Genomic DNA, 14,921 nt, shown 5'->3' with positions numbered 1-14,921 from the left:
TAGATTCCTTAAGCATAATATTATCGTATCGCGTATTCACAGAAGTCACGATGAGTAAAAATAACTATCATCTACTGATTTTCCTTAAACAAGTGTACTACGTTAAAGGGAGCATTATCATTATCAATAAACTGCTGTCACTTATTAGTATTTTAACTGCTAACAAAAAATGGCATCATAGTCAAGTTACCGAAAAATAAAAACGTTATAACTTGTTAACTTTTTGGGCAACTAACAGAAATAAAATGTCTTAGCCATTATAGCCAAAAGCCAGCATCAAATAACAACCTAAACTCAGAGAAATAAGCACTCAGGAAAACACCATTAGAGCTTATCTACCTGTTGACCTATATTTCTCTACGGAACCTTTATATACCTATCTATCTACAGAAGCTCTACCTCACCTCTCTACGCAACTTCGCTATAGAAGTAAAACCAGCAAGCAGTCAACATACTTGGTTAGAGATGTTCTCCTTTATGTAACATAATAGGAAAGGAATCCCCCCCCCATCCACCTCCCCCCCCCCCACCCAACCAATACAAGGGGAGCCCCATCAGCGTAAATGATGAGCTAATCTCATCAACCAGACAGGATGGAAGAGATGATCTCATCCGGGGAATTATGACATAACCTCTTCCCTTTGACAGTGAATGGCCTACCAACACCCCCCCCCACCCCCCCACACAATCTTTTCAGGTTCTCGTGCCATCTGCAGCAAGGGGAGAGTGGGTGTCTCTTTGCTGTGTTCAATTGCGTCTAAGGAGAGACCTTCTTCCTTTCAGAGGTCTAAGTAGCTTCTGCCACGTCCCATAGAACAACTCTTCTTTCTCTCTCCTCTCTCTCTCTCTCTCTCTCTCTCTCTCTAGGGATCAGCGTTCTCCAGAGTGCCTGGTTTGGAACTGCTCCTTCCTTAAGACCTGCAAGGTCTGGAATTTTCTTCGGCATCTATTTTCTCTGAATCGTGTGACATTCGACAATCTCTCCCTTCGGAATGGCGCCCCACTCTTTCTCGCCGACCCTGCCACAAATAATACCAAAAGTAGGCTGAAAAGGTGGCTTTGCCCCCACTTCCCCCCAACAAGCCCCTAGATGAGGAATCTTTAAGGAATCTCGCCCTTTTGCAATCATTTAAAGAAAGCTTTCTCCCTTCAAATCATGTAACAATTCCAAAACGGATAAAAACCCTTTACCTTAAACGACAAAAGTCCTTTCACATAACACCGTAGTCGTTTATCTAATTCCACAGATAGTGAAAGACCTGACCCTTAAATGATAAGAAAGAATGACCTTTGTTAATGATACATATGTTGTTCTGAATGATAACCAAAAGGCTGTTCCCTTTTGTGAATTATACAGCGTCACATTCGAGGGTGAGCATGCTCTTTTGAAAAACAAAAGTTTCTCTAGAAATTTCTTTTCGCCCAAGCCATGACGGGCATTGATTTGACCTATATGTGTGTGTATATGTATATATAGTATATGTATATGTATATATATATATATCTATATATATTATATATATATAGATATATAATATATATATATTACATATATATATATATATCTACATATATATATACACACATATATATATAAAAATAAATATTTATGACAATATATGATATTAGGACATATATATATATATATATATTATATAATAGATACATACACACACACACACATATATATATGTGTATATATATACATATATATATATATATATATATATATATGTATGTATGTATGTATGTATGTATGTATGTATGTATGTATGTATGTATGTATGTATAACTTTTGAAGAGTGCCAGGAACCGTGTGAAGTTCAAATAAGTTCGTTGTTGTATACTAGTGCAGACCATAAAGGGATCCAGGCCACTATTTTGATAAGCTTTAAAGGCTATCTATAGCCTAATTCACGGTGTAACTTTCTTCAGAAAGACTTACCTTGAACATGCCGCCATAATTAATAGAAAATTCGACGAAGAGCAGCAGAATTGCCGTAGCTATAAAAAGTGTCACAAGTTCGTAATTAACAGAGTTTAAAATCTGATATAAAAGCAGAAAATGTCACGCACTGAATCTGTCTAAAACTCCACAATGAGAGGAAATGTTATACTGGAATTTAGAAATCCGCTCAAGTCTCCCTCCCGAAGCAAAAACACAGAATTCACAAGATTTGTTTGACCCTGAGAAGTCCCCGTCATTTCATTATTACGTAGAAGTTCGAATAACTGCCGAAAGAGAGAGAGAGAGAGGAAGCGAGAAGGAGAAGAGAGAGAGATGAGGGATGAATACGAGAGATGAGATGAGAGAGAGAGACGAGATGAGGTAAACGAAGTACTCAGAAGCGACTACTTTGAAAAGAACGGCAAAGCTAGTAACTACACGAAGCGAAAAATGAAGTACTGGAGGCTTAAGATAAACAGGCTACTAGGTTAAAGCACACACACAATCACACACACACACAAATGTTAGCTCTTTATTATCTTTTTGAGAAGAGAAGCATTGCAAAGCTCTCAAACACACATTTTTTTTACAACTACAGGGACTAGGTTTTGTGTGGCACACTCCTGGTAGTATTTTGCAGTGTCCTGTCGGCTCCAAATGGACTGCCTTCCATTTGATCTCTTCCCAAACAGCCGTCCAGTGCCTTCAGAACTCTTGTTCAGAATTCCCATCCTCATTCGGGTCAGCCTTAAGAATCTAAAAATGTTCTCACTGGTGTGATTAAACGACTCCTGAGGAATAATGGCTGCTTTTCCTTCCTCCAGTTCCTATTCATAGTCGACATAAGTAAACACGTTACAGCATTCTTCTAAATTAGACAGGACGCAGCAGACAACGAAAAAAAAAAAAAGATGATTCCATATCTCATAAACAACTTAAGTATATCTTAGTTTAACCAGACCACTGAGCTGGTTAACAGCTCTCCTAGGGCTGCCCCGGAGGATTAGATATTTTTACGTGGCTAGGAACCAACGGGACTTACAGCTTATTGTGGAATCCGAACCACCTTACATTGAGAAAGGAATTTCTGATCTCCAGAAACAATTTCCTCTAAATTCCACAATGGCAGAGCGGGGAGTCGAACTCGCGATTACGGATCTCCATATCTCGCAACGACAGGAAACTCATCAAGCAGACGACTGAAGGAAGATTAAATCGCGTAGATTGCCTGACGCCTCTGAAACTTTCAGCACGGTCTGAGGACACACCCTGCTTCCCCATCAGCTGCAAATCAAGACAAAGGAGGAGGAAGAGGAGGTGTGTGAACATCTCCATAAATCAACGGGAGTCATGCACCGCTCTCATCCCTTTATTGATTCAGTCCTAATGGTTGCAGCGCGAGAGATCGCTCTTCCGAGTATCACGAGTTGCCGGGTGACGACGATCCTGCTATATACCTGTTGATTGGACAGGAGGTTCATTTGAAATTGAAAAAAAAATCGTACTTCTCTATCTTAGCTCAGCATATAACGTTTACGAAAACCTGTATTCGAACGCTGTTAACTTAGTCAACGATTCTCCTCTAACTGCGATTAGAAGGCAAACGGTTTACTTCTGTCTCTTAGCTCAGGATATGAAGAATATCTTAAGCAACTCAGTCAAAGATTCTCCTCTAACTGCGATTAGCAGGAAACAACGGCGAACGGGAATAGGAAACAAGGAAAATAATTTCCTCCTAAACATAACCAAGTGACATAAAAATAAGAAAAATGCAAGTATTTTCAAATACTCACAGCTACGCTTACAAGTCTTCTCCCCGCCTTTTTCGAAGTTTTAATTAAATTGTGGAAAGGGGTTGGGGAAGAGAGCGTAGAAAAAAAAAAAAAATAGCCGGTTTTCCCTTCTAGTGTTGGGGAGTAAATATTGGGTAGGGGAGGTGAAAGTCATAGACAGAGAATATAAATGGTGGTTGGAGAACACATATACACACACATACACATACACATACACACACATCTATCTAATATATCTATTACACATTTTATATATATATATATATATATATATATATATATATACACTTATATACACTAGAAAGAGAAGCTATGTGAAGAGTGATAAAGATATGTGGCATAAAGATAAGTCGTTAATGAAATTCAATATTCTTAATGCGTTAGAATGTGACTAAGTTTGGTTTAAAAGTTGGTCTGAGACAAGGCTGTGTTATGTTACCGTGGCTTTTTTTTTTTTTAAATAACTTTGAAGATGGAGTGATGCAAGATACTGAGAGGGAAATTAGAAATAAAAGTTAATGTTGAAGCATAAGAATACTAATGGGAAACGGAGGGTAGAATTACTCGATTGATATGGCAGATGTACAGCAGGTACAGATTCGGGGACAGTGAAGAGAAACTGCAGAAGCTAGAGATGGAGTTTGAAAGTGTTTTGCAGGAGGAGAAGGTTCGCAGTAAATGTGAGCATGAGTAAGGTTAGGAGGTTAACTGGAATTGAATGAAGGTTAGGAGGTTAACTGAAATTGAAAGATGGAGCACTGTGTTATTAAAGATAGTCTAAGTATGGAAGCATTTAGGTTGCACAGAAGTTCATGGGTAAATATACAAGGTGATGGTGGGAGTAGATCGAGCACTGAAAGGCAAAGATAGCAACAGGGTAAACGTGAGTCTGGTGAGAGACTTTTAGTGTCTATGGAAGCCAGGGTGGAGGTGTATGAAGGGATTGCCTAGGCAACTTTCCTTTATGACAGCAAAGAGTGGAGGGTGAGTGCGATTGGTAGAAAAAAGATAGAAGTTGGATGGTGATACTGGCATAGTATGTATGGCATAAGGAGACTGAAATAGTCATAAATGGGGCGATTTGCAGTCGAGATCAAAAACATAAATTAAAAAAAGATCAGCAACGGTAAAAGGATAGACGGGGGTTTGAGAAGGCTTGGTCATATGGTAAGAATGAAGGACAACAGACTGGTAAAAGGAGAGCATAACATAAAAGTGTAATGAGTGAGAAGGAGAGAAAAACCTTGAAAGTGTAGTGTTAGATAGATCACTCAAAAGAGGTTTTAGAAAGGGAGGGCTATAATATACAGGTGGTGTGAGGATGCATGCAAGAAGTTGGAAGGTAGGGTGAACCCTTTCCGTAGGTGTATGAAGAGGTAATGTTGAGGAAGTTTTCTGCACAGGTAGATCATCTGCAATTCAGGAGTAGGAATATGACTGTGGTCGAGACTTTTGTTTTCCCGGAGTCATTCCCCGTCAGAAGATTTAATTTGATTTGATTTATATATAGATTTTTGGCATTATGCCAAGCACTGGGGCAACTAAGGCCATTCAGCGCTGAAACGGAAATTAACAGTAAAAGGTCTGAAAGTTGTAACAGGAGGAAAACCTCAATGCAGTTGCACTATGAAACAATTGTTAGGAGAGGGTGGACAGTAAGATGGAAGGAAGAGAATATGACCGGAGGTACAGTAAAAGGAATGAAAGCAGTTGCAAAGAACCTTAAGTGCATTAACGGCACTAACCCCCCTACGGAGCCCCATCAGAAGAGACGACTTGATTCGCAAAACACACGAAACACAGATCCGTGATGACGATGATGGGAAACCCAGACGAGACAGCGAATACGAAACTAGGGCAATTCTCATTCCTATTCACCCGTCTCTTTTCCCAGCTACCAGAGAGAGAGAGAGAGAGAGAGAGAGAGAGAGAGAGAGAGAGAGAGAGAGAGAATGATCAACATTTCAAGTGTCTCCTCAAAACATTAGCTTAGCTGTTGGCAGTTTGCGATGCACACCTTTCCCGAGTGATTACTTCCACGTGAAAGCGAGAACGGATTTCTCCATAACAAATCTGAATAAAGCAATTTGAATGTCCTTCTTAACAAATTTTACCTCCATCCATTGATAAAAATTTTACATAATGTGTATTGTACAATTAGAAGACATAACCCAGACCCTTGAAACCGATTCTCCCAAGCGGTACGTCGATCACATGTGAGTAGAAATGTGATTGTTTGTTTGTACGGTGTTTCTACGTTGCATGGAACCAGTGGTTATTCAGCGGAATGTCCGAGAATCGAACTCGTGGCCACCGGTGTGGCGCGCCAGCACCATACCGACCACTCCACTGAGGGGTTTTCGTAGAGATGTGAAAGAGAGATGCAGATGCGTGTCTATGTCAGTTCCAAGTACGTCGTTTTCGCCTGTTTCCAATACTTGGATAAGTGGCCATCAATGCCTGCCATTCAGTAGCGCGTTTGTTATGCCGATGGAGTCTTAATCAGCGATAACAATATCGAGTCTAATTAGGACCCAGATGGATGACCACCAACGACAGTGAGGCGTCTCTAGCACTTCGATTCCACGGGCCATTTGCGAGGTTATCGACCTGGGAACGACAATTTATTCAAATAAATCATTCTCAGAAACTTGCAATAGACCTTATGAGTTTCGTCTGTGAGGCATTATGGGTCACTAACAGGAATGATAAACCGACAGAGTATGTATATGTATTAATGAAATATACTTCTCATATTCCCCAAATCTGTATCTTATTATGCGATCATTCATCTTCTCTGTTTACTGATACCGTTTAATCTGACTTTAACTGAAATTCTGATATAAACAAAAATGTATCCAGGGCTTCAACTAAAGTATGGATGAGAAATGTGGTCAGCATTTACCCCTCAAGACTAAAACTGAGTGCGTACTGTCGTTTGTAGTACTGCCATGTATGCATGTACGTACCTGAACGGAATATATATTTACCAGCTTTGGTGTCCTACAAGAGCCTTCCGCATTATCGTCTTCAATAATTAATGGGAACAACGAGTGTTGTACCTGTGTTCAACATCAGAGCATCCAATTATGATTCCTCAACAGAAATTCGAGCACTACAATTACATTGCAACTTCAGTATCAATCACAGCCTTGAGCCGAAGTTCGTGTTGCTATATATAATTCCTAATTGAGTTATACGCGTTAATTTATTTCATTTATTCAACGAAAGATATTTTGGTGTCTGAAAGGCTACAAGAAATATGAAGAGATTTAATTTTCCCTCTTTTATATTATATATATCGATAAATGTTAAGTAAATACTACAGATGAAGACCCCAGTCACACTGGGGTACGACCAACTGCCGACTTCCCACAGCCACTGGTCGGTAGCTGGTTCTCAGATGTCGTACAGTCTTTGTACAGTCTGTACAACGTTGTCAATCTTCGGCAATTGACTATCCAGGCATTTTGGTCGACTGAAGGTACAATCTACTGCATCAGATACCTTTCGCCGACCCAATGGCCCAGAAGAGGTTGACGAACAATGCCCGAACTGGTCTTCAGTGTTTGCTGACCATCGTCGAGCAGTTTTAGGTCATCTAATTTCAGCAACAGATGGATAAAAATTCGCGATATCCACCGACCATCATCATCGATAACACTTGGCAAGCGATCAGCGAACATTCACCAATTCCTTTAAGATTACGTTATCGAAGAAACTCCAGAAAAACATAGTGATTTCATCTTTCCAGAAGGAGTGGAACCCACTGGATTTTCACGAACTCCTGAGGCACCTATTAAAAAACTAGTAAATCTCTCTCTCTCTCTCTCTCTCTCTCTCTCTCTCTCTCTCTCTCTCTCTCTCTCTGTTTTTATAAATAAAATATCTATCTAAATTTGGTGGAAGCTACTACGTACAGGCAACAAATTAAAGGAATAAAAATTGAATTAATGAATTAACTATTTTTGGTATGGCTATCACCAGAGAACGGATACCTCCATTATATATATAGTATATGTGTATATATATATATATATATATATATATATTAATATATATATATATATATATATATATATATATATATAATATATAATATATATATATATATATTCGTGTATACATATATTCATTATATACAAATACTAATAATAATATAATAATAATAATAATAATATAATAATAATAATAACAATTATTATTTTACTATTCTCCAATTCGACTGGGTGTATTTATAGTGTGGGGTTCCGGGTTGCATCCTGCCTCCTAGGAGTCCCATCACTTTTCTAACTATGTGTGCCGTTGTCAGGATCACACTCTTCTGCATGAGGCCCGGAGCTACTTCAGCCTCTAGTTTTTCTAGATTCCTTTTCAAGGATCTTGGGATCGTGCCTAGTGCTCCTATGATTATGGGTACGATTTCCACTGGCATATCCCATATCTTCTATTTCTATTTTCCAGATCTTGATACTTATCCATTTTTTCCCTCTCTTCTCTTCAACTCTGGTGTCCCATGTATTGCGACATCAATGAGTGATACTTTCTTCTTGACTTTGTCAATCAACTCACGTCTGGTCGGTTTTGCACGTATCACCCTATCCGTCCTGATACCATAGTCCCAGAGGATCTTTGCCTGATCGTTTTCTATCACTCCCTCAGGTTGGTGCTCGTACCACTTATTACTGCAAGGTAGCTGATGTTTCTTGCCACAGGCTCCAGTGGAGGGGCTTTTGCTACTGAATCATGCCTCTTTTTGTACTGGTTCTGTGCAAGTGCCGGGCATTCGCTTGCACTGGGGCAATATCTGAAAACCTGTGAAGACTAGTGGCTAAAGAGTGCATGGGAAGAAGGACTAATAAAAGTAGACGAAGACCCAGAAATATACAGAGACAGGGAATGACAGACAGAACAGAGGACTGGCACAACAAACCAATGCACGGACAATACATGAGGCAGACTAAAAGAACTAAGCCCAGCGATGACACATGGCAATGGCTACAGAGGGGAGAGCTAAAGAAGGAAACTGAAGGAATGATAACAGCGGCCACAAGATCAGGCCCTAAGAACCAGATATGTCCAAAGAACGATAGATGGAAAATAACACTCTCCCATATGTAGGAAGTGCAATACGAAAATGAAACCATTATTTTTATTATTATTATTATTATTAATTATTATTATTATTATTATTATTATTATGCCTAATTAGAGAATTTTCGGGCTAGAATACTATAAATGGAAGTTCAAAAAGACCAAAAATGCAGTCAATATAAATATGATCAAACAAATACAGAGCACACATGAAAATTTTGCAATAGTTTCTCAAAAAGAACAAAAAAACTCCATTGATTTATGTGCGCCAATATAAAACTGCTCAAACTGCCTTCATTTCTCGCCAAATCCATTAGTCATTATTGATATTTCGTTCAATAAGTGGAACCTTTCCCCAGTTTCCACAGATTTTTCGAAAAGGATTTTTCTTTAAGTCTGCAATCAGTAATTGATTTTATCTTCCGGGTACAATAAGTAGATTCAGAAAATGACTATTTAGCCATGAAAGAACACCACCTGTAAATGATTTTCTATCGTGATAAATTCTTGCATTGGTAATGCATTCCCTTAGGAATTTATCCTAGAATATGTAACCACGAAAGAACACCAGCTGCAAATGATTTTCTATCATGACATGCAATTCTTGCATTGATAAGGAATTCCCTTAGGAAATTATCCCAGAATATCTACCCACGAAAGAACACCAGTCGTAAATGATTTTCTATCATCACATGCAATTCTTGAAGTGAAAAATGAATCCCCTTAGGAAATTATCCCAGAAGTAAACTGACAGACAAAAAAAATTATAAAAGAAAACTGTACTACAATTCTACTCATTTCGATCACGACAGTTTAAACAAGGGAACCGGTGACCACCCACCACTGCGCATGCTCCGTTCTTGAGAGGATCCGAGGACGCGCGCAGTAAACTGTTCCCTTGAAAGTTGGCGATCCGAACACCAACGTCTTTTGCAGCCAGATGCCTATCCAATATGTAAATCGCAAAAGGAGATCACAAAGAGGGCCATCACCACTGGCCATTATTGGAGTCGTGCGATGGTCATGGCCAACGTAACTGCAGCAGCCAACGGTTTGGACGGCGGTAAAATATTCATCGTTATCTCTCACGGCCGCAATTGAAAAGCAAACCAATGGTCTGCTATCTACACGCACAAATTGATAAACAGTTATTGAGATAATCATAAGGAAGTTTTGTAAATGAGCAAATAAAAAAATCATATATATATATATATATATGTATGTATATGTATATATATATATATATATATATATATATATATATATATATATATATACATATACATACTATATATATATATATATATATATATATATATATATATATATATATATATATATATATATATATATATATATATATATATATATATATATATATATATATATATATGTATGTATATGTATATATATATATATATATATATATATATATATATATATATATATATATATATATATGTCTACGTGTGTGTGTTAGCGCGAGCGCAAATAATGGGTATCCTGTTAATCGTGTTTTCATGTGTTCGTATATTAACAAAAAACCTGCGATTTATACAAAGCAGATATATTATATACATATATATATATATATATATATATATATTATATATATATATATATATATATATATGATATATATATATATATATATATACTTATATATAACGAAGTAATGGGCTTTTCAGATCTGCATATACTAACGCACACACACATATACACATAAATACACATTTTCTATATAGAGGTACATGATATATATATATATATATATATATATATATATATAGTATATATATACACACACGTACGTATATATATTAAATACATATTATATGTGTGTGCGAGTGTGTTAGTATATCCGATCTGAAAAGCCTAAATTACTTCGTGCTCATACTAGATGAAGACTTACCGTTTAGTAGAAAATGCCAGAAGGGGAAAAAATAATAACAATGTAAAAAAACACTCCAATACCTAACTGATAAAAAATAAAAAAAAAAATAAATAAAAAATAAAAAAAAAATAAATAAAAAAAAGGACCACTTACCTTCCCAAGTCAGTGGCCTCGAGGTCCTGGACCATTTTGGAGACGTTGGCTGCAGGCTCGAAGGATTTGCCGAGTTTGTGGATGAGCGCTGTTGTGGAGGAAGTCTTGAATAAACCCAGTGTCCGGCGCTTCAGCCCGTGGGACAGACAAGCTTCCACGGCAGCTGGGGAGAAAAAAAAAAAGAGACGTTTCCGTCAGTATTATTCGCTGAAAAGAACGAACGGACGATATTGCCCTACGGTTATCACGAGACGAGGCTGCATGCAACGTGCTAGGTTTTCCTCCTGTTACACCTTTCAAAGCTTTTACTGTTAATTTCCGTTAGCAGTGAATCAGTATACTGCAGTAGATGTTTACTCTCTCTCTCTCTCTCTCTCTCTCTCTCTCTCTCTCTCTCTCTCTCTCTCAAAGAATGTGACATAGCAGGCTTTCGTTATTATTTCACTACAGGCGAATAGGTTACCAAAGACGACTAGAGAGCCTGAACATGTAGGGCTTAGAAACACGACGACTGCGAGGACAACTAATAGAAACATTTGAAATACTGAAAGGCATAACAAAAGTAGACAGTAACCTATTTACATTAAACGAAAACCAGACAAGAAATAATGAATGGAAACTAGAACTGAAGAGATACAACATATACTATTGTGGGAACTTCTTTACACACAAGATATGTTACACGTGGAATAAACTGCCACCAGAAGTTGTAAACAGCAACAGTGTGGAAGAGTTTAAAAGAAAGCTAGAAAAAATCATTAGGACACTGTAAAATACACAGTAAAAACCTGCCCCTACAGATAAGTGAGCACACGATGTCTCCTCGGATGGACCAACAAGTCTTTGAGACTTCCTAATCCTTGTAACTCCTTGTAACATTTAATAACGGTCTCCTCTCAAAAGAAGCAACGAGATGAATGGCTGTAACCCGTGTGAGACATTTTCTCTCTCTCTCTCTCTCTCTCTCTCTCTCTCTCTCTAAAAGAATGTGACTTATCAGCCTTTCGGTATTAAAGTACTCGTAGTCCCTCGCTGACATTTGACAAAGAATTCCACTTTTAAATCTTTCATTGCATTTAATAACGGCCTTATCTCAAAAGAGGCAACATCAAAGTAATCAATCCATTTTTAAAGTCTTGTCTTTTCATTCTCGTCCTGTTACATGGCAATTTAGGTTCTCTCGTATATTGACAACAATCTTCTGAAGGAATTTTTTCTTCATTTTCAGCGTCAAAATTATGCATCTGCACTATTTAAAAATAAAAGTTCTTCGATATATGAAAATAATTCTATATTAGAGAGAAATTCACCATTAACCAAAAGTCGTATTCATATTGGAGACGAATTATAATTCTGTAAAAATCAAGTCATGAAATCAAGTCAAATTAACTGACCACAAAGGATAAAAACAGAAAATAAAACTTGACATGAATGACAGCAAAACTATGAATCTAAATAAAAAACAATGGAGGATAAAACTTAACATTAATCACAGCAAAAATTATGTAACTAAATCAACAATCTAATCAAATTAAATGTCAAAAGAAAACTAGTCAACTGAGAGCAAAGAAACAACAGGAGAATGACAGCCTCAGATATGAGTGATTGTAATGATTAAGATGAAACCAGCGCAATCACGGGTTCATTCCAGAATAAAAGAAGATACAAAAACCAGGATCAAAACAGAGGCAGCATAAGATTACAGAGGATAAAAGTGATCGAATACCTTCATTCGGAGTAAGTTTGGAAGCGAATCAAGATATAATACAGGGTATTTCAAAAGTCTATGTCACATTCTAAGAACTCTTATATCGCGAAGTGTAATTGTAGCATGCTTGGTAGTACCATTTAAAGCTAAAAGTGTTAATTTTCTTGCGTTAATTAAGATTCATGTCCAGTTTTCTTACGTTAATTACGTTTCAAGTTGATCAGTTAAATTTTTTTTCTCTTCAGGTCCAGCGATTTCATTCACAAAACAAGATAGCGTATTCTAGGACGCAACATGACCTAAAACTGAATCAAGGAGACGTGTAGTACTACAATGTCAAATTTAAACTAATAACCCAACGCAATGATCAAGTTACAAATGAGATTAAACAAACATTAAACCAAACTTAAAAGCAGAATCTCGGTTAAATGTCGATTAACAGCAGCACAAAAAACGGTAAAAAGAAAAAAATCACGACAAAAGTCAATATGTGAGTCATGATAACGAAACACTTTTAACGTAGGAGTCAAGTTTAGCCATAACCGATGACAAAGTCGTTAGAAACTCGCATCAGCTTTTCTAAATCTGGCGAGTAAAAAATCTCCGATGAAAAAGCAGTTTAATTGGAAATCACACACCCACACACACATGGAATCGTGCACGCACGCACACAACCACACATACAAAGACACACACAACCATGCATATATATATATATATATATATATATATATATATATCTATATATATATATATGTGTGTGTGTGTGTGTGTGTGTGTGTGTGTGTGTGTGTGCGTGCATTTCCTACCTAACCTTTCTTCTTTAACTGTTGGTAGAATAAAATAGATATGTTTTGTCTATAGCGAGAAAACTGTGAAAAATTCTGTAAAATACTGATCACTGTAAAAAAAAAATCAAGATAACGAAACCATTGAAATGTTGTAGAGGTATTTCAAGCTCTATAGCACAACATAAACACTTATGATTACAGGTTCATTAATTAGAAAAAAAAAGGAAACACTAGGGGAAACGGAAATACTCTAATGTCAAAATCAAATGAATTACACTACAAATAGAACCAACGTGAAGATCAGTACGCCAAAGAAACCTCTGAACGGGAAGAACCAAAGTACGAGGGACATGATTTACGTCGCTGGAAAGATACGACGCAACTCGATTTCGGAAGATCTCGATTATTAACAACTTCTAAACAGTCCTCCGTTACTCGCGGGCGAAAAAAAAAATCTTATACAAACAAGATCTCAGATTGCACGACCTTTCTCGCTGTAAATATTCTCGTTTTTAAACACACCACCCCGGCAGATTAGTAGGTTTTCCTCCGACTCAAATTAAAACAACGACGTAAGTCACCAACTTGCTTACGACATATATATATATATATATAATATATATATATATATATATATATATATATATATATATATATATATATATTCATATAGAGTCATATCACATTACCGTGATTCATATACATATATCGAGCTATGTCCTTTCATATCTAATTCGCTCTACCTCGGAATCAATATTAATTTCATATATGTTTAAGACCGAAGGGGAATTTATTCAGCGATAATAGAATTGCTGGCCGACGGGCACAATGAATATATGTATATATATATATATATATATATATATATATATATATATATATATATATATATATATATATATTCATTGTGCTAGTTTTCGGAAATCTATAAGCATTTAAAGTTTAAAGATTATATAGAAATATAGTGACGCGAGAGTTTCATAGACTGTCTACATCTCGAAGAGAAATGGAAAATCAAGACTACTCCTTATTTCTCTCTCCTTTTCGCTTCCTGCCACATCTGGCGTTCCTCACGCCGGTGTAACACCCGGTACACTCTCTCTGTATCAGATGGACCTATCTGTCATATTATAATGATATATATATATGTATGTATATATATATATATATATATATATATATATATATATATATATATATTTGTACGTACATACATACATCTGTAAATATACTGAATATTGAACGAAAAAACTCTCTTCATTCATTTATAAGAAATACGAACATTCGATATATTATATATATATATATATATATATATATATATATATATATAGGTAAAAGTATGACCTAATCAAGGCATGACAAGACTTAAATTGAAGAATTCTAACCCCAGTAACCGCATTCAGAAATGCATAGGTCACAAACAGACAGTACTTCAATCAGTCAATCAAAGGAATAAGTCAACCAAATAACGCACAATAACGAATGAATAGAGGGAGAGAGAATTGTCGTCTTTCCGAGAAACGTTTCCCCCAACCCC

The 14,921-nt window shown here is 36.7% G+C and overlaps 1 protein-coding gene across 1 annotated transcript in view; it reads right to left on the bottom strand.

Moving 5' to 3' along the window:
• Positions 1-14,921, bottom strand: part of LOC135198984 (small G protein signaling modulator 1-like) — a 528,765-nt gene that overhangs the window by 91,768 nt on the left and 422,076 nt on the right. Inside the window, exon 4 of the mRNA XM_064226904.1 lies at positions 10,883-11,045. Coding sequence (XP_064082974.1) covers positions 10,883-11,045 — 163 coding nt within the window. The remainder of the gene's footprint in view (positions 1-10,882; positions 11,046-14,921) is intronic.

The sequence above is a fragment of the Macrobrachium nipponense genome, chromosome 23 (assembly GCF_015104395.2).
Source record: "Macrobrachium nipponense isolate FS-2020 chromosome 23, ASM1510439v2, whole genome shotgun sequence".
Taxonomy (NCBI): Eukaryota; Metazoa; Arthropoda; class Malacostraca; order Decapoda; family Palaemonidae; genus Macrobrachium; species Macrobrachium nipponense.
The sequence above is the reverse complement of the archived record's forward strand: the minus strand, read 5'-3'. Positions and strand labels throughout refer to the sequence as shown.